The sequence below is a fragment of the Anastrepha obliqua genome, chromosome 1, assembly GCF_027943255.1.
Source record: "Anastrepha obliqua isolate idAnaObli1 chromosome 1, idAnaObli1_1.0, whole genome shotgun sequence".
NCBI classification, from domain to species: Eukaryota; Metazoa; Arthropoda; class Insecta; order Diptera; family Tephritidae; genus Anastrepha; species Anastrepha obliqua.
Genome location: NC_072892.1, coordinates 28,429,834 through 28,451,544, shown reverse-complemented (window position 1 = coordinate 28,451,544; position 21,711 = coordinate 28,429,834). Strand labels below are relative to the sequence as shown.

At 37.1% G+C, this 21,711-nt stretch overlaps 1 protein-coding gene across 6 annotated transcripts in view; it reads left to right on the top strand.

Moving 5' to 3' along the window:
- The window catches only part of LOC129252976 (uncharacterized), a 28,546-nt gene extending 9,441 nt beyond the window's left edge, over positions 1-19,105 (top strand). For all 6 annotated transcript variants that reach the window (XM_054891185.1, XM_054891186.1, XM_054891184.1 and 3 more), the window contains one exon: positions 17,281-19,105. In XM_054891185.1, coding sequence (XP_054747160.1) covers positions 17,281-18,452 — 1,172 coding nt within the window. In that variant the 3' untranslated portion in view covers positions 18,453-19,105. The remainder of the gene's footprint in view (positions 1-17,280) is intronic.
- The last annotated feature ends 2,606 nt before the right edge of the window (positions 19,106-21,711 follow it).

Here is a 21,711-nt window from a genome sequence, read left to right as displayed (position 1 = left end):
CGTCGGCCCGTTCGGAGCGTTCTAAAGAGCGTGCCGTACATTCTTGATGCTTTCTGGGTAATACATATATTCCGTATGTGGCCCAAAACTGAGTCAGTCGTCAATTATTACACCCAAATATCTTATCTGAGGTGACGATCTAGCTGCATGTGTGCCCGTGTGTTGTAAAGGGTGTTTTTTTTAGAGGTTAGGTTTTCAAAATGAAATAAAACGTATATAATTTAATGTTATGGCCAAGAATTTAGCTTTATTATAAAGATAAGGGTTTGCCATTATGCTTTAAAAATGATTTCGGGCAAGTGGCCGCCGCGACTGGCTCGAATAAATTCCAGCCGAGAGGCCCAATTTTCGACCACTTTTTGCAGCAATTGGGGCCATATGTCAGCAATAACGCGCCGAATATTCTCTTCCAAGACGTCAATCGTCTCGGTCTTATCTGCGTAGACAAGCGACTTCACATAGCCCCACAAGAAATAGTCCAGCGGTGTTATATCGCACGATCTTGGAGGCCACGCCACAGGTCCACGGCGCGAGATAATGCGCTCACCAAAAGTTTCCTTCAATAAATCGATTGTTGCGTTGGCTGTATGCCATGTAGCGCCGTCTTGTTGGAACCAAAGGTCGTCCACATCAACATCGTCCAATTCAGGCACGAAAAAGTCATTAATCATGGCTCTATAGCGCTCTCCATTGACTGTAACATTATGGCCGGCTTCATTTTTAAAGAAATATGGACCAATGATTCCCTCTGCCCATAGAGCACACCAAACAGTGACTTTTTGAGGATGTAACGGCGTCTCAGCAATGACGTGTGGATTATGTTCACTCCAAATGCGACAATTTTGCTTATTGACATACCCATTCAACCAAAAGTGAGCTTCATCGCTGAACAAAATTTTCTTCGATGCGTCGCGCGAACCGAACCATTATTTTCGTAATAAATTTGCACGATTTGCAAACGTTGTTCAGGTGTAAGTCTATTCATTATGAAATGGCAAACCAAACTGAGCATAAATCAAGTGACAGCTGTCAAAAAGACCATCTACGAAAAAAGTAGTGCCAACTTGAAAACCTAACCTCTAAAAAAAACACCCTTTATGTGTAGATTTGTACATATAAACAACAAAAAAAGCAATACATTCCATTTAACTTTAATATTGGACTTTATTAAGTCTGTATGTTTGTACGAAGTAATAAGTATTTTTCGCAGCTTACTGGCTTGACAAAGCACCTGCTGAATAAGCAGTTGTCAAATGTACTTATAAATAAGTGATGAGTAAACTCCAATTAATTTACATACATAAATAACAACAGTTCTGTATTAAAAAAGACTGGCATAAGTAAAAGTCGCTATTCCAGATTACATTAGTTTATTTCGTTAAGACCACCGAAATAACACCAAAAAAAAAAGATTTACATTGTACATCATAGTTAAAAAAAGGAAAATTAATGCTGGGCGCAGAGTTTCGTAGCTGTAATTTTTTTCGTACTAAAAAATTCAACAAATTACATTTTCGTCTTGCAAAACAGAGCAGATTATGTAAATCAAAATTAAATTTTCTTGACTTAGCTTTTTTATATTTTTCGTACGAATATCCGTAACTATAGAAAAAATTCTTTCGGCATCTGCATTAGCATGTGGCAGAGTTGAAACAAACCTAGCTAATTTTGATATAGTAAAAAAAGCAAAATTGTCACTAAAATGTTTCATTTTGTTCTAAAAATGAATGAATGAAATAAATTGTACAGCGTCCATCATTAAAGGATTATGCTTTTCATCGCACCTAACATAGCGCTCAAAAGTTGTCCACTCTTATAGAAGAGCAAAAACATGATTTTGTCAAGCCATACAAAAATAAAAGGCCGCGTTCAAAGTCTAACGTTTAAACACATTTTAGTTAAAACCGAATTCTAACTTAAAATAAATTTTTAAAATTTCATTTACTCATTCATTTATTCAATCATAGACCTGTTAAAACTAGTTTCTAGCTAAAATGAGAGCTAACAGAGCTCTTCATATGAAAAGCAAACATTTACTCGGCACTATAAAGAAATTTGAGTAGTTTAATCAGTGTACCCTGTGTCAGGTGTATATTTGCGGAAGTATGTGTCGGTATGTGTGAATGCGTGTGTGCGGCGTTCGTTGTATGCTGTCGTTTTTGTTAGGCACTTCGCAAAAACTCGTTAAATACTTAAATTATGAATCATTTTAAATCATTTGTATTTATTTTTGTTTAATAAGATCATGCCAATTATAGTACTTTTCATTTTTCACAACTTTGACTACAAAACAACTACTTAGAGCTTTATTTTACCATATTAAAGTCATATTTTCCTCAATTTAAAATTAAAATTCTGTTTTGTGATAAAATGCATTTTAAGTTGATCATGGCGGAGTTAAAATAGTCCTTATTATAAAACACAATTCTTATCGTTAAAACTTTTTTTTAAATTTCTCTATGACTACGCGCCAAAAGCTTTCGATTTTATTTTTTAACTTACCTCACAAATCATGGCTTGATTCACAGTTGAAGAAGTATTTCACACTTTCTGAAGCATATTTAACGGTTGCTAAGCAACAAATGACTATTTCAAAGTATAAACAAATATGTCAGTTGATTATGCGGAAGTATAACTAATGGTTTCTCCATTGACTGAATTACTGTACTTATAGAATTCGTTATAACTTGGAATTAAACGATCTTACTCAGAACGAGACAGCTGTGCGATTTGTTAAAGCGCAACGATAAGTAGCTAAACCACGTTACCCGTACGCCTGCTGACTGTACCGTGAAGAAATCCATAACAGGGAAGCCAATGTGCGTGAAAGCCAAAAGCAGACTGATGGGTAGTCGCAGTGAAAAATGAGCTCAAAGATTTGGGAATTCGTAATTACGAAGCAAATGTTCAAGATCGCCCGCTTTTGAGGTGAATTGTGAAGGAAGCTTTGACGAACCCCACCATTGTAACGCCATGAATGATGCTGAGTATGATCGGAAGATTTATAATTTTTGCAAATGGTCGCAATTATATTTGGCACTTTTGAATCAAACAAACAGACAAGAAGTGGAGCGCGTAAAGGTCAAAATAAATATTTCCGTCACTCCGAAAGTAAAAAAAAAAAATACCAGTCTAACGGTTAGACGCGATAGAAGTGAAACCTTCCGTAAAACAAACTGAGAGAGAATGAGACGAAAGCAGCAATAGGGGCGGGATAATTATAGGTTCATTATAATATTGCTATAAAGTTCATATTTTATTTTCTTCATTTTATTATTATTCATCCTCAATGTTTTAAATTTCAACAAATGATACGAGTGGTTTATGATAGATAAAATATGATACAAATGCTTTGGTTTCGATGTTGTCAACATATCTTTGAAATACCGCGTCAATTGTTGTTTTTGATCGTGTTGTCGATTCAGTGCGATTGTTACACATTTTTAAATTGAATGTTGTATTGAGAAAGTCAATTGAAGGAACCGCTGTGTCCAATGCAAAATTTACGTTAAAATCGCCACTTAAAATCATTGGAACTTTATCGTAATCTTTTCTAAGTATCCGCGATACTTCTGGTGTATACTTTATTAAATTTTCGTGAATGAATTCCGTGATGCTATTTATTGATTTTTTTTTCTGTCGATATTCACGACACTTTTCTGCATTATTTTCGGCATAATTGCGGTAAATATTTAAAAATGAAAATATTTACGAATATAAAAATACACACGCGGTTGCTATTATGAGCGTCCCCAGCAAAACCTGCGTGACCGAAACTCTAACACAATTACACATATGCACTCGTATTTGTTTGAAAATCGACTTTTTTTTTGGTTCTCCGTCACCTTTGGAAAATGTGTAAACAGTAAGCAAACTTTATTCATATATTTTTCCTCATTTTTGCATCAGTAAAATTAAACAAACGCCGTAGCCGAATGGGTTGGTGCGTGACTACTATTCAGAATTCACAGAGAGAACGTGAGTTCGAATCTCGGTGAAAACACCAAAATTAAGGAAAACTATTTTTCTAATAGCGCTCACCCCTCAGCAGGCAATGGCAAAACACCGAGTGTATTTCTGCCATGAAAAAAAGCTCCTCATAAACATATCATAAAATAAAATAAATTAACTGTATAAAAAAAATTTTTTTCTTGTGATTCGAACCAAGGATTTTGGATCGGAAGCTCACATTGCTAGTCGCTTAGCTACCGCGCCATGCTGTCGGCGCTGGCCTTAAAGTTATTTAGTTCGTCGCTACGTTTATATCAACATATAATATAACGCTTCGTAGCCAAGAGTGTCGCTTTTTTCGTTTCACTTTTTCTCAAATCACTCCCAACGATTCTAAAGAAGTTTTCACTTCAAAAATGTAAAAAAGTTATTCAAAAACAAAATTGCATGATTAATTTTTCCCCACCTTATAAAACACAGCTAATATTGGTAAGGAAATGTTTTGAAATTCGACAAATGGGGTCTAGAACACTCCGCATCTCTTTCTCGGTAGTTCCGAACCTGCACAAAATTCCAATAATTTTATATGTGGGGGAAAGCCTGCCTTGGTGAAGCATTGGTCACATAACGGTTGTATGTAACACCATAAAGGAATCGAGATAGATATAGCTTTATGTGTATGAATATACCAAAATGCTCATGATGAGAGGAGTCGATATAAACATGTATTTTCGTCCGTGCGCTCAAACCGCGTTGATAAAAGCCATGCCCGATTTTTATTTATTTTTATTCTTATTATTTCTTATGGTTCCAACGAAGAACAAAGGGCCACAATAAATTCCTTTCATTCAGATCTGTTCTCTTACCTTCATTCAAGGTTAAATTTACGGTTCTAAGTTAATTCCAAATCCAACAATGGTCTTCAATTGTTTGATGGCCTTCTTTGTCTACGGCTGCCTTGAGTATTTCACTCAAAGGGGCTCTTGTGAAGTCATCACATTGTCTATGAATGACGTGACCGTTTCTTCTATAAATCTTTAGGAGTATAGAGGTTTGCTGAGTAATTCTCCACAGGAATTTGCGAGTGCATCGATTAGTGAAAACTTGCAGTGCATTTATATTGCCCGCTTTTGCATTCCTCGTTTCAGTGTCATAGAGTAAAAATGATTTGGCAATGTAATCAAAGATCCACAGCTTTGTGCGTTGCGAAATGTGTAGGAAGCCAAATGTTTCTAGAGCTTTCCTAATGCGTTTTATGATGTCTTCGCTCAAGCTACCTGACACTAAGAGAAAAAGATTACACTTCTTCCAGCTGGGTACCATCGATCAGGAATCGAGGCGTACACATCACTTTGGTTTTAGAGATGTTGAAAAGCATCCCAACTTTAGCGGCGGCTTCCTGTACCAATTGCAGTTGCATTGCCATGTCGGAAAAAGTATGTGATAGTAGCAAATATCGTAGTTGAAGCCGTCTCTGCAGGCCACAGGAAATCCCACATCCAGTTCTTGTGGCATTCATAATTTTATAATTCATGATTTTTATGTGTTAAGACTGAATTTCCATCCGTCTTTCTAATGGTTTTCTTCTTCTTCTTGATTGGCGCGATAACCGCTTAGCGCTTTTGGCCGAATTTAGAAAAGTGCATCGTTTCTTTCTCGTGCTAACGGCGCCAGTTGGACACACCTAGTGAAGACAAGTCCTTCTGCATCTGAGATTTCTGATGTTACAAGAGAGTTAAATCATTAGCTATGAGTTTGTGCGATTTTAAAAATTAACAGCCAGCCCAAATTAAATTTTTTTAAATGTGCGCTGGTAAATGAGACACATCCGGGCCAAATTTAGCCTGCTTTACTGTTTTATTCATATAATATTTTTAAATGATTGTTTACCAGGTTATAACTCAAATGGTTATACACAACTCTACATTTAATGAATTCCGTAATGAGAAATGAAGAATTCCACTGTGAAGACAAAATAATGAGAAATAGTCCGCAACTGGCGAAAGAGTAGTGGAAACTTGTCACTGCTTGCCGCGAAATAAAATTATTGTTTTTGCGCGGGTTGTGAACTCAAGAAATCGTCACCAGCTCATGATGATGGTAACAATTCAAGTATTTTTATTATTATTTCATATTCTTAGATTACTGCTCAAAACTAGTGGCTTAATTCAAAGAATAAGAAGATTAGGGGAAACGAAAGAACAGTAAATGGTGAGGTGGAGTAGGTAAGTAAGCAGATAGAATAGGTAAATAGAAGTAGCAAGAGAGGTAAGTACATAGATGTAGAAACGAAGTGAACGAACTGGCGTACATAGGCGAAAGGTAAGCAATGCGAAACGGGTGAGTGTAAATAAGAGTATCAAAATATGTGTATGCATGCATGTGCGTGTGTGCGTATTCTAATAAGTTCAATTATTTCATTTACTTAGCTAATTTATTAAAGTTTCATTTAATTTAATATTTAATTAATTTAATTGTATACGAAAATCATAAAATTGCAGCATCCGACTTGCCAGTGGTAGTTCTAAGCCAGTAGTTTCACTTGTTCACTAGTTCAGGTTTTTCTCCATGGCGGCAGTGCATGCAAACAAACGTAACGTAAAAAAGTATCAACATTTTATCTTCACTTTCCACTTATTTAAATATTGACGGTGCATACCAACGCTTTTTGTTTGTTTTTGGATGAAAGCATTGCCGTTGTTATGTCTGAGGAGAAAAGTAGTAACGAAAATCAAAAACATATAAACGTTTGTATGTTAATTGTCATGTAAATCAACTAAACTCAAAAGCCCTCACAAATGTCTTCACATACCTACATACACATGTGCGAGCATAAACACGCACACACACTTACATATTTTACCGCACCTTCAGGGAAATATAAAAGTGTACAGATCTTCCCAAATATATTTAATTTTTTGATGGTCATTAACCAAAAGTTTCAGCTGAAGATTTCGTAAAATTTTAATTCATTCCAACTACTACATATAAGTTTCACTTTTAAGAATGCGATTCATTGCACTATGCGCAAAAATAAAACCAATTGGCTCGCTATTGAGTGAAACCAGTTGCTAGTGATGGTTTTAGATGCCAATAATGGCACTGAGTTAAAGGATTTTTTCGAATTTAGCTCAAACGAGGATGCCCTTGATTAAATCCTGGTACGCCACTTATTGCTTAATTAGGTTAAGTTTTTAAGACTTATTCCAGAAAACGCTTACACAAGGAATTTTTGGTAGTAGAAATTCATTGCTGAGGTTAGTTTTTTATTAGCTCTATGCCAGATAACCTTGTAGGTAAGTTTTATTGAATTCTACTACAGTAGAAACTCGATATTTGCAGACATTTTTTTGTATTTCTCTTTTGCTACTTTTACGTTGTATTTTTTTTAGAACAGAGCTCGGGAAAGTATCATAGATGTCAATCTGGTAATGAAATTTTTTTAATTAAATCAGCTGAATGAATTAAGGAGAACTGTCGCCTAATTTATTTGCTGACGAAATCACAGTCTTGCGCTAATTTTTCCGTAGTATGGCCTCGTTATGACAAAAAGAAAATTTACGCTGCTTACAAGAAAAGAAAAAGCGGACATTCTGAACAAATTAAATGCGAGAATTTTCATTAATGCATTAGCTAAAACTTTCACGTGCATAGAGTAACAAAAACTAAACTTAAAACAATTTAACAGATTATAAGGAAGTCTGTTACGCAATCTGAATCCGGTCCAGCTGAAAGGAAAACTTTTAAGATTTCCGAGTGTCCAAAAATGGAAAAGGCGTTGGTCAATTGGTTCGCGGATTAAAGGGCCAATAACCCACCGATTACAAGTGATATGCTAAAAGAGAAAGCCAAGTTAATACATGCCAAAAATCAGGAAAAGCCTAGAGGTGCTAGCAATGGCTGGTCGCAAACTTTAAAAAGAGGCACAGAATACGAGGGCTAAAAATTTGCGGAGAAAAATTTAAAAATCAGAGTGACTCCATCAACCCATTTTTAGATAAATTTTATAAAACAATTATGGATTGGAGTTTTACAAAAGAGCAGATATATATATTTGTGGAAGCTCTTACCTAATAAAACTCTATGCATGAATATATGGAAAGAGATCTCGACTCCAGGCAGGGCCGTAGAGAGCATACCCAGGCCCCGGGGGAAAATTGCAAATGCGGGCCCTTTCCAATTATGTCTACTTCATATAATTCGGAATTACACTCGAGTCCGGGCCCCTCTGAGAACTCCGGGCCCGGGGTAAAAAGTCCCCGATCCTCCCCCCTCTCGTCGGGCCTGACTCCAGGGCATAAAATCAGTAAGGAGAGAATAACGTTCTTGCTTGTAAAACTGCTGCTGGAAATCATAAAGTAAAAATAATGGTTATTGGGAAATCGGCGAATCCGCGTTCATTACAAAATTTTACTGATATACAGTGCACTCGCGATAACTCGAACTAATTAAAACAGGCGCTGTTCGATTTATCGAATTTGTTCGACTTATCAATTGAGTGTGCTATGTTAAAAAAACAGTCATCGATATCGATTTTTCGATCGATTGTTGAAAATGGAAGCCAGTAGAAAATTTCTGTAGTATAGTTTCGTTATACGAATTACATTTTGGTCCATTGGCTGGATCAATGGTGTCGCATTCGGCGGCATAAACATAGTTAAAATTAAACCATCCTCGGACTTTAATTCGATTTCGTTGGGATGTGATTGGGCATTATCAATTAGAAGAAGAGCCTTCTCCGGTAGTCCCCCATCTTTCAAATATTTTCTTACCTAAATATTAAAGTCATTTAACTTGGTTAAAAAAATTGTTTTAATGAATCTGGATTTTACCTGCGGCACGAACGAATTATGAAACCAGTCTTTGAAAATCGCCGAAGTCATCCAGGCTGATTTGGAATTTTTGTACTCCACCGGACAGTTAAAATTTTTGAAAACACGAGGATTTCTTACTTTGTCAATAACGAGAAGTTTAAGCTTATGGTTGCCGGTAGCGTTAGTGCAAACCATAAATTGCCTTATCTTTCTTTTTTATAAGACTTATGGTGGACTTGGCTACCCCATATTCCTTCGCTAGAGAAGTAACACTACGTCCACGTTTAATTTTGTTAAGGACTTCAGCCCTCTCTTTTAATGTTAAACACTTCAACCTTTTACGATCCATTACTCACGTGCACTGATACACTACAAATGACAAATTTAAAGCAATTTGGTCAATGCAAGATTTTGTTCCCAGAAAACTAACGGGATATTAACGCCGAAATATTCATATGGACAATACACTAGTATACATATAATTTATATACATATACTATTACATATGTATCTATGTACAAAATGTACATGTTTGAAAAGAATGTGTGTACAAATAAATTTGTTTTTTTGTTCGAGTTATAGCGCTTTTTTATTGTTCGAGTTACAAAGAAGTCAATAGGGGAAAAAATGTGTTCGAGTTAGCGGCTATTCGAGTTACCGCGAGTGCACTGTACCTGTTTCTACAAAGGACATAAAAGTGCTTGGATGACCTTAGCTTCGTTTGAAAAATGGTTTCACAGAACATTTGTTCCAGAGGTACTCTTACGTTCGTTTTTTCTCAAAACAAAGAATACTGTTTTAATCAGAAATTGCTTAAATAAATAGGTAAAAGAACTCCGGCCGCCGTAGCCGAACGGGTTGGTGCGTGATTACCATTCGGAATTCACAGAGAGGTCGTTAGTTCGAATCTCGGTGAAAGCAAAATTAATAAAAACATTTTTCTAATAGCGGTCGCCCCTCGGCAGGCAATGGCAAACCTCCGAGTGTATTTCTGCCATGAAAAAGCTCCTCATAAAAATATCTGCCGTTCGGAATCGGCTTGAAACTGTAGGTCCCTCCATTTGTGGAACAACATCAAGACGCACACCACAAATAGGAGGAGGAGCTCGGCCAAACACCTAACAGAAGTGTACGCGCTAATTATTTATTTTTTTTTTAAAGAACTCCTTCGCACTTCTTCTTACTGATCCATGACATCCCATAGAAGGCAAGCTAAAGAGCTAAGATGGTCAAATCAAATCCCAACTGTACGGCTCTAATACAGTCCATGGATCAAAACGTTATAAGGCTTACTAAATTGATCTACAAAAAAACCCTCTTAAGTCACATTGTTGCTCGTGGAGAGCCTATCGATGAGTCACCGCAAAATATCGACGTGAAAAATGCAATATGCTTTTTAGCTCGTACGTGGGATGCTCTCTCTCACTGTAATTGCAATTCAGTCATCGTTTCTAAAAATTTTTGAAAAAGCGTCTGACTGGGATTGTGACTGTATCATTCCTCTTTCGAGGTTACGGTTACAGATAACTGATGATGCATTCAATATTCAATTCATTGCAACTTTGCTTCGAGAAGTAGAACTATTGCAGCAAGTCTCCCAATCTGAAATTGAGCAATGGATTGTTGAACCTCATTTCGAACCCACAGCTTTAAACCTAAAATACTGTAATGAAGACGACGAAACAGTCGGTGAAGGAACTAACGACGTGACGCTAAATACGAATAAAATTGGATCGGAGGGGGCAATATCAGCATTTAGTAAATGCTTGGATTGAGCAGAGCAAAACAATGCTGGCTTAAACGATGTTTGACGCTGCAGAAGCGCAGAAACAGTGGGGTACTGAGCAAACGGGTGTAAACAAAACAAACCAAGATCAAAATTTCTTTAATTTCAAATGCAAATTATCGCTTTAAAATGTATTTAATTAATATATAATAATAAAAACAAATATAATGTGCACGTGAGCTCATTCCCTCGCTTTGTCAAAGGCTGTGACAGATTATGACGCTGTTATAAAATGTTTTTATTCAAATATTAATGTGCAAAATAAATTATGTATTCATCACTCTACAGAGTACTCAATGACTCAATTCAACCCTCAATGACTCAAACGACTCAACCCTTTTTCTACTGTATTTTGCTTTTTCGAAATAAATTTATTTTCAATTTTTCTTCTCTTTTGCCTTTTATTTCGATTATCAAAATCATCCGAAAGTAATCCACAAATTTTATCAACATCATCAACTGTAGCCATCTTCCACCAACAATATGTATGTATGAATATATTGAAATAAGTGTCAATGAGAAGTAAATTTATACGATTTCCTACCAGTATACGGGTATGTAAAGTATGTTAATGGCTCCGCAAAAAAATTTGAACGTGTGACTTGTGATGTGCGAGGCCTCATGCTGAATGTGGACAATTATTGTTAAAATCATTCCAACTTTCTTTTGTACGTTTGGACATATCTACACACATTACATACATACATTTTGATTAACATTCGTATTTAGTATTCACATTTGGTATTTATGCATCTACATACTAATATTTATACCTACCTGCGCGCACTTGTGCACAGACTACTATACTTTTGCGCAAATAACGGTTGTTTGTAACAGCATGAAGGAATAGAGACAGATAGAGACTTATGTGTATGAACTTACCAAAATGCTAAAAATTATGAGAGCGGAGTCGGTTGAGCCATGTCTGGCTGTCGATCGGCCGCCCGCTTGAGCGCACGATAACTCGAACAAAAATTAATATATATGTAAGTACATATTTGAATGAAACTTGGGTTAGGGGTAGTCAGAGGCCCGAAAAAATTATGATTTTCAATAATTTTGTTTGCTAGTCAATTGGTTTATTTTACAAAATAAAAACATAGCATTAATACATTATATTTCGACTTGACTTACGCAAAGTTTCAAAAACAAAAAAATTAATAATTGTAAAAGTCATCGCTGTTTGTGTGGAGCCCGTTTCCCCAGAAGTCCCTTGCGATGGTCATTACAAGTCCTTGGAGTTTCATCTAAAATCAATCAGACAATTGCATTAGTTTTATTAATAGATAATCTTAAGCTTGATCGCAGCTTTTTTTTTCAAAATTATCAATATGGCGGCCTCAGGAAATAATTTTCAGATTTTCTAGAAAAAAACCGACAATTAATTGTTAAAAAAAAATCGAAATTTTGAAAAAAGCCCTTCGTTCAGGCACGAGTTTTTTACGTTTTTCAAAAGTAGTATACATTTTATTGAAATCTACCAAACGGTTTTTAAGTTGCATTGATCACCAGTTCAAAGTACATAGTTTTGAGAAAAACGCATTTAAAGTTTTGCTATCGATTTATGTAGAGTTATACGAATTATTTAATTACTTACTCTGTGCCATCTATTCCTGGGCCATATAATATGTGGTTCTTCAGCCATCATAGCAGCTTCCAAAATATGGATTTGCTGTTGCCTATGTAGCATTCTTACGTGCAGCATCTGCAGCTGCTGCCGGGCACTTGCTCTCGAATGCTCAGGAGCGCCCGAGCACCGTTTGTTAATTGTTCAATAACTCGAAAAGTATTTGGCAGATTCACTTCAAATTTTCACACAATATTTTTAAGAGATTATACTTTATAAAATGCAAAATTCCAATTTTTTGAAAATTCTGACTACCCCTAACCCTTTAAGAACTGAAGAGCTTTAAATGATAATTCAAAGCCATTCGATGAGTCCAGTTTTTGACTACTTTTCCTAATAAATCTAACTATATTATTATAATAAATCCAAGTGAGCTCAAACAGCAAAAATGCTACGCAAATGATGGTCATTTGGCTTATTTTTGTTTGTATTTTATAGGCACGTTAGCCAAGATGCCTGCGTAAAATTTGTAGTAGTCGAAAGATAAAGGCCAACAAGATAATAATTCAGAGAAGAAATGGTGTTATGAAGGTGATTATTTGTTTCACGCTTTAGTAGTAATCTAGTCGCCTGGTCTGGGGAGTTAGACGGCTATAAGTCCGGTGTTATGTGGTCATGGAAATTTTCAGCCATCGAATCTTGTGTCGCCAGTGAAGGAGCAGAGTCTTGCTGAAAAATGTATGAACTGTCACCGTATACACTATCGATCCAGGGTTTCACTACTGTCTCTAGAACCTCGATATACGCAGCAAAATTCACTCGATATCTTCGATAAAATAAGAGTGGTTGTTGTTGTTGTTGTAGCAGTAATAGAGGCCCCGTCAGTGTAGAGTATATTACCGGTCGTCTTCGTCTGGCTCATCTAAAGGTAGGCCCAGGAAACTAGCTGTTTCGACAGGTTGGGTCCAGAGGGAGAGGGGTGTTAGATGAGTAGGTTTTAAAGAGCATGTGAAAAGGTGGCTAGTATCGTGAGGGGTGCCTTCACATGCCGGACATTCGTTTGGTATGTCGGGGTCAATTCTGGATAAGTAGGAGTTTAACCTGCTACAATATCTAGAACGTAATTGTGCCAGTGTTACGCGGGTCTCACGGAGAAACTGGAGCTCTTCATCTGCTATGGGTGGGGGTTTGGACTCCGATTACGGCACTCATTGGACGGGAGCTTATGAAGGAGGTAATAGTCTCCCGGTGAATGTCGTTTAATGTCTGCCTAAACACTGTCTGGTCCAGTAGATGTCTGTGTCTGACGTGCCTGGGAGGCGGTTCTGGCTCTAGCAGATGTCTGCTGAACAGTTTCTTATGCTCCTTAACAGGTAGCATACTGGCCTCGCCGTGCAGGTGTTGTATTGGGGACATCAAGAGGCAACCCGTCGCTGTCCGAATGGCAGTTTTTTGACATGCCTGGTAATTGCGGTTGTGTGCGCAGAGAAGGGCTTTGACAAACTGTCGAAGCTTCCACCCAAAATATTGGGATTGTTTATTGTCGGAATTGGTGTGCCATCGACTTTTACCTTAAGGGGCAGTTTGACCTCCTTTGTCCAGGTGATAAAGAATGTCACTGTGAACTTAGTGGGGGAAAGTTGAAGACACCTCGCAGTGAAAAAGCGAGAAAGGTCGGTGAGGTAGTTGTTCACTTTGGAGCACATGCTATCGATATCATTACCCGACGTCATTATCGTGGAGTATGAGACCAGGTATTGGTATTGTGAGCAACAAAGGGCAAGCCATTCCACCCTAATACACAACACAGTACACAATACCTTAAACCACAACAGTGGCCTGCAACTTCGTGTGCATAACAAGAACCTCTGTAAAATTGGAACATAGCCAATTGTCATTTCTGTGTCAAAAATTCATCGCAGGCGTTTCAGGGTGTTTAATTTTGTTTAAAATTGGATAACTCGCTATTAATGATGGTTTAGGGAAGTTATATCCGTTATATATATATATAATATATAAGTATGCTTGTCCTCAAGTATTGTATGCACCCTGTATTACTGGGATCAGATGAAAATCACGTACACTTTTTATATGTTAAGACCAAAATTCCCTCTGTCTTTGTGATCTTAAAACCTACAACTTTCCTTGTCTATGAGTTTATTTGATTCGAAATATTAACAGCCAACAAAAATTGCATTTTACTAAAATGTGCACGGGTATATAAAGTTTGGTCCGGACTGAATTTAGCCTTCTTCACTTTTTAATTAAGACGTCTTTATTTGCCTGTTCACCTGAATAAACTTCCTCATCTTCAATAGCTACAGAGGTGAAATATATATAAGTATTAAATGGGTGAGCTCGATAAGTACATTGGCTCCAAATAAACAAATAAAAAATCAGTCTATTCATTCCTGAAATGTTTGCGTGGGAAGTTATTAAAATGTTCATATTGACCGCATCACTGCGCATGCAAAGTGTAAAAGCTTTACTCAAACGGGAAGGTGGAGAATCAAAGATATACGAAAACTGCAAATATACAAACATATATTCATACGTACCATTACATATCCATACAAATACTGATACATATATGTAATTCTTATTTGTTTTGTTTTGCTCTCTTCTTCTAACGAGATAAATAAATTCGTTATTATATTTTATTCTTGCTCTCTTTGTTATGATTTTTGGATGCGAAAGTGAATGGTGACGAAAAGGAAATATCTACCGCGCAGCTACAGCATGTAAATAGATAAGTGCGTGTATATGTGCGGTGAGGCAAGTGCGCAGACTTCCTTTGAAATGTGTGTGAATGTGCGCTAGGCCTTTGTTTTGTTTACACAGTAAGACCAAAATTGGCATACCTAAGTGATTGATGAATTCAAATTTATCATCCGATAATGTCGTGCACTTATCTATCTAGATTTAATTCTCTTAAACTTAAACAAACAGGTACGCAAACACACCACAGCTCTAGACTTTGTTCCCGTGTTTTCGAGCAGCCCGGGCGTATGAGCAACGAGGACCGGCATCGGCAAAATTATGTTGAATATAAATGTAAAATAATTAGCTGAAAAAACACAAAAATTGATATAAATTACAAGAAGCAGAGGGTGAATGGCACCAATCTATTGAAAACCTATAATACCTTAAAAAGAAAATTTTGCATGGAATATATCGAGGGTTTTTTTATCTGCATGAGAACTATCGATGTCGATAGCTATGGGGCTGGGATTCGCAATAATGTAACTTGGGCAATTTTTGGTAAACTATAATGTCTTAATTAATGAAATTTGGTAGAGATGTTAAGTAACAATCTTTATAACTCCCATTTATTCGGGAAATAATAGTTTCGTAATTATTTGCTTTCAAAGTGCCCTCGGAGACTTCAGTTTGGCACATTACACTATATATTTTTTTACACTTCACTAAAATTCACTAAGTATACACTCACACGCGTGTTTTTACTTATTTTTATACTTGTATTCGAATTATTTTCATTAAAATTTAATGCAAATGTATTTATCCATATAATCAATTTCCAATTTTAAGCGCGAATAAAAAGAAGATTGAAATGACAACAGTATAGTGTTGCTGGATGTCTACAAATAAAAACAAAAATATGAACAAAAATTAAGTATTTCAGTTTAGTATTAATGACGGGGATGGGGGTTATTGTGCCTCCTTACTGCACACACGTATATGACGTTTTAATTTTGGGTTCAATGTTTTTAACACGGAAAGAGTTCTACGCAAAAATACTGTGTATTGCGTAGCCGGAGTTGGATTGATGAGGATTATTTTTTTGAAACGAAACGAGTTTCTTAACAAAGACAACTACAACCAATGATAAAGGAATTTTTGTGGAGAAAATCTGTTTATAAAAAGCATGAGGACCCGTTTGTATAATAAAACTGATCGAAGCAATACAATATACTTATAAACCATACTTTTCGGTTTTTAATTACTTTATTATTTTTTGCGATACCTTTAATATCATTGTTTTGTTTAACTCATAGAAGTTAAATACGGGCATAATATAATCCAGACAATTATTTTAAATTTCCTACTGCAACACTTTTTTTGTATGTTTATATTTTCAAAAATGTTTCTCAATTTTAAATTACAGCAAAAAATACTGCAGATTTACAATCAACCCTCCACTGAACATCTCTGCATACGAACTTCGTTTTTATTTCAGGTGTATGGCAACACCAACTTTTTGCTAATCTACACAACTTTAACATTAAGTTACTTAAACACTTTAAGCCTCCGGAGGGTACGGTTTTCAGTTTTAAGATGGGGATACACTCCTCTCCCCCCATTTAAACCTTTTTTTTCAAAGCAGGTGACATTATACTAAATTTTTCCCAACTATGGTTTCACACCTAAGAATGACAGATGGTGTTGACACTTCTGTTTAGTTAGATTTGGCAATTCATCTTGAATCATTTAACGCCTAACAACGCTTTCGGATTGGGAAAATTAACATTGGTGGCAACATCCGTCCTTATTTATTTCGAAATGGGAAAGGAGCTGCTGGTACGGTGAATGGTGAGCGCTATCGAGCCATGCTGACTAGGTTTTTGTTTCCAAAAATTAAACTGCTAAGCATCGACACGACATTTGGTTCCAACAAGAAATCACAATTTGCCTTAGAGCAGCAGCGGATATCAAAAAATAAATACGATGAAATTATCTACCCGATTATAATGAAAGAATGCATTCCAACAGCGTTTCTGCTCTGTATTACCATTTTATTGGGTTGGTGGGAGACTACCATCCGTGCGTTGTTTCGAATCTCCGTGCATGAAACACCAAAATGATAGAAACATTTTTTTCTAATAACGGTCGCTCCTCGGCAGGCAACGGCAAACCTCCGAGTGTATTTATGTCATGAAAAAGCTCCTAAAACCAAAAACCATTTGGCGTTCGGAGTCGGCTTAAAACTGTAGGTACACCACAAATAGGAGGATTTTGGCCAAACACCCAGAAACGGTGTAGGTGCCAATTATTTATTTAAAGGATAGCTGTGCAGGATTGATAGAGCTTTTCGTATCAAATAAGTTGCATTTTTCTTTATTTATTTATATGTACACATAAACCCCTTTTAAATTATATTTTCTAAAGCAAGATTTTTCTTCTCTTTTTGATTTATTCAACAGTTTATGGAAGTAGCGCCGATTTGAATGTAACCGTGGATGACGGCGAGACTTCTATATACAATGGAGATGAGAACCACAAAGTCTGGAATGGTTCGCAAGATCAACTTGATGCTATAGCAGTAGAAAGTCCATATGAAGTGTTTTCGGGCAACACATCCACTTTGGGACGACCTGTGAGAGCTCGTCAAATAAGCACACCCATCGATGTACCTCCTCCACCGATGCGAGAGGAAGCTTATAAAAAACGTAAAGATAAGGGAGCATCAAAAACGCCTGGTAGCCAAAGCCTCTCCGGGACACTAATACGTCCGAAGCCCATTCATCCAGTAACATTGCAGCGGCACGGAGTTTATGCTGGTGTTCCAGGAAATGGCATTTATGGTCCAGTAGTTGGATCTGGAGCATATCCATCGCCACAAGGCTCACGAAACTATCACACAATCAGTCATCGAGGTTTCCATGGTGGTCCTCTGGGCCCACCTGCGCACAATCATTACCCTGGCATGCCACCTCCGCCACAAATGATGCATCCACCACATATGGGCATGCCCATGCAAATGCCCGTCATAATGCCACAACAATATGCAACGCTGCAATCCACGCGCACCACAAAGAAAAAGAAGGATAAAAAGAGCAGTGGCATACCTGTTGGATTACCCATTGTGCCACCTGTTTATGCATTCCATCAGCCCATGGGTGCATCGCCGCAATCGCAACCTGCTATGGCGCAATCCCTAATCGGCGAACCGCGTCCACTAGCGATGTCGAATCGCAAGTTGGCAGTGTCCATGGGCAATGGACTCGATGACGCACTCAATTCGGGCACAGAATCACCAGGCGGTACAGGCATCTACCGACGAAAAGGTCATCTAAACGAAAGAGCCTTCAGTTATTCTATACGCCAAGAGCACCGCAGCCGTAGTCATGGCTCATTAGCTAGTCTACAGTTTAATCCACCTGACATGAAGAAGGAACGCGAAATTGCCCAAATGGTAGCAGGACTTGACTTGAGTGCTAGCGAAGAAAGGGAAATGGATCGAAAACACATGCACGCAAACAATGGCGGTGGAGCTGGCATTCAGCCGCCTCAAGCGATTTACGGAAACGGAGTTACAACTGCGGTATACGGCAACAACATGGGTCCGGGCAACTTTGGCAAGGCTCGAAGATAAATCAATTTGATGGAATGCAATGGCATTATTGTGCATTTCTATTCAAAAGAGGTCATATAAATATGTTTTAAAGCATGTGTATGTAGTATCATTTTAATAATTACGGTAGGATGGCAAATATAATTTTGTAGCGTAAATATGTAATTATTACTAGGCTAAGTTATGTGCGGACATTTACATATCCGATCTGTATATTAATTTGCAAAAAAGGAAAAAAAAGAGGAACACGGTTTGGGACCTACAACAAATACTGAATTACAAATGCGCCTATTCATACAGCTGTAAAAATAATAATAATAATAAAGAAGGTAAAACCAAAGAGATACCGGAGTAAAAACGTCGGCGGGTTCTTCTTTTGTATGCGTTAGTAATTTGCTCTCTTATTAGCCTCTCAATGCTTTTCCTTTAAATTAAGAGTTTCTAACGCTGTAAAACTATTTAAAGGAACAAAGATTATCAATTAAGCAAAATATTAATATTTTAGAAAAATATACATATGGACACATAAAACATTTCCCAAATAGTTGAGCCGCTTAAATATGCACTATTTATTTTTACTAAAACCACCGCTGGGTTGCAGTTGTTCAACGGGATTGAAACCCTTAGAACTCAGTTAGTGTAGAATTGACTTAAGTTATCTGAACTTAACTTAACTTAAGGGGGTAGTATGGTATTTTTTTTCATTTTTTTTTTTTAAATTATTCTATAACATCTTAAGATTATTGTGTGAAAGTTTGAAGTGCATTAGAGTAAAATTGACAAAGACACAAAGGATTAAGTATCTACCTCTCCAACCGGATTTCACGCTGCCGAAAATCTTTAAACGCGTTTTTCTCACACTTGCCTTTTTTACGGTCGGTGTCCACTGTAGATTCATATCTACCGAATTCACACCGATTCTTTTCAAATTTGGTTTTTTTGTTTCTTTACTTTATTCACGAGGTAATGAGGTCGAGTTTTTTTTTTTTTAATTTTGTCATATTTTAAAACAACAAAGTTTTCAAGTTTTTTTTATGAAAAATCGGTGTTTTGACTTCAAAGCGCTTTAAAAAATTTGAAAAAAAAAAAAATTCGACGTTGTTACCTGCGAAACTTTATTAGCTGATGAAATCAATTTGGTTTTTTGATTTTAGTTGATCCAGTAATGAGTTCTGAGGGACACCGCAATAAAACTTTTTTATGAGACGTCCGCGAAGATTCGCTGCCACCAACTCATTTCTTCATAAAAATCAATGAAAATTTCACACAATATTCTTTAAATATGACTTTATAATGAAGTAATTTTAAAATTTTGAATAAATCAACTGTTTCGACAAAAAAAATTTCGAAAAATATTTTACACCGAATTAACCATACTACCCCCTTAAGAAATTGGCAAATATAACTCAACACGTCAATGTCTTGTTTTTGTGTCTAACTACAACATATTACATTTGTTTCCATTCGCAAAAATTATTTTCCAAAATATTGTTTCCAAAATTTGTACATACATTTATTTTAAGAATTATAAAATCAAAGATATGGCAAGCCCGCTTCCTCGACTAACCGTTAACGCAGATTTCTAAGAGGTTGGGCGAAAGTTTAATTTATGTTAAGTTAAGTTACGTAAATTAAGTCCAGACTAACTGAGCTCCTACAGCATAATACATACATAGTCAGAGTATTGTATATAGGGTGGAATTTTACAAAGTCAAGTATATTTTCAAATTTATACGTATTAATAAAAAGTGAACGGCAAGGCATATTGAACAGGTAGACTTTTTAATAAAAAGTATCGGCCACAATTCTTCCGTACATCACAGCAGGTTCAGTGGTGAAGGATCTGAGCCTCGAATGCATCAAGCTTCACTCCCTGTGAGCATTTACTTAAGCCAGATTGATGAGCCCGCTTGCAGTCTTCATCTGGTTCCAGTAGACTTCGTTTTTTTTTTTTGGTGCGTGAGGTAGGGTTCAAAATGCTTGCGCACGACCTAATCAGCAGACACGCCCAGGGGATGGGTGTGTAAACAAATGACTTCTGCAGAGTTTGTCCTGATGAAAAAGAGACGATCCCGCATCTTTTATGTCATTGCCCGTCTATAGCCAGACGTGGATTTACCATTTTAGATAGAGAATTCTTTAATGAATTGGAAGATTTCCTCAGTACGGTGGAAATTAGCGATCTTTAAAAATTTTTAAAAAGTACATACTGTTTTAAGGAGAGCTAAGGATAAGCTCGCTACGCTGCATCACAATGGCTATGATCCTGAGTGTGTCCCACAATGGGTAACCGCTTCAACCTAATCTAATCAACAGCAGGCGTCGCCTACTTAGCCATCGTGTGGCCACTAAAACGATTCCTCCTCTCCTTCCGGGGAGACACCCTTCCCGGGACTGCTTTTTGCATTACTTCGGGAGGGCTAAGAACGGCATCCATAAAGAACCAATTCTATTCACCACATCTGAGTCCACCGTATTTGTAACCAGCTTTCATGCTATAGGCTCACCTTCTTGTGTCACTATTTGTGCGGCTTCGCTTTGTTGCACTGTGCCGAGGTCTATCTTTTTTCTCGATGTATCTCTTTCCGCGAGTCATCTGTTATAGCTAAAAAACTTGTGTTAAACGCCATCGCTCGGCGTTTCTCAGTATATGCACTTGGAATCGCTTATCTTGTCCATGCAGTATACATAGGTATCTTCGAAGTATCCATGGCTCAAGAGGAACTGAGTTAAGAAGTAATTCACTACTACAAAGTTTTTTGGACCTATTTGCCTATTAATGGAATGAGCTGGCCGCCCATCTACCACTCGGTTCAGATTCCCATCGGCTCGGTTCCGCGATGCTAGTGATGACGTGTTTTTTCTTGGGGTCCCACGCAGCCCTCCGTTCCCGGGCCATGAGGTTGGCGCCTATCTCGCCGCTGATCACAAAGACTGTAGTGCCGCTGTTTGTTGCACAACCTCCAGTGTTTTGCGCTACACTTTGCAATTTAGTGCATCCCCACATACTTCGCTGCCGTTTCGGAGAATTGAGTTTGTGGCCGCCATGATTAGCCTTGGACCACCGATGTTTGCCATTAATCTGTTTGGCATTCCTTTATACTAAACTGCCCTGATATTAAAAAAAAACTTAAATTGCAATTTCTTAAAATGCTCCGAAATATCAAAACAATTAATGCAATTTCGAACGTGTTCGTGCAAACTACCTGGATGCAAGTTTTTCTTGTTCTTCTCTTTAAAGGTTTAAGAATGAAAAAGAATGAAAAATATTCGCAATGTT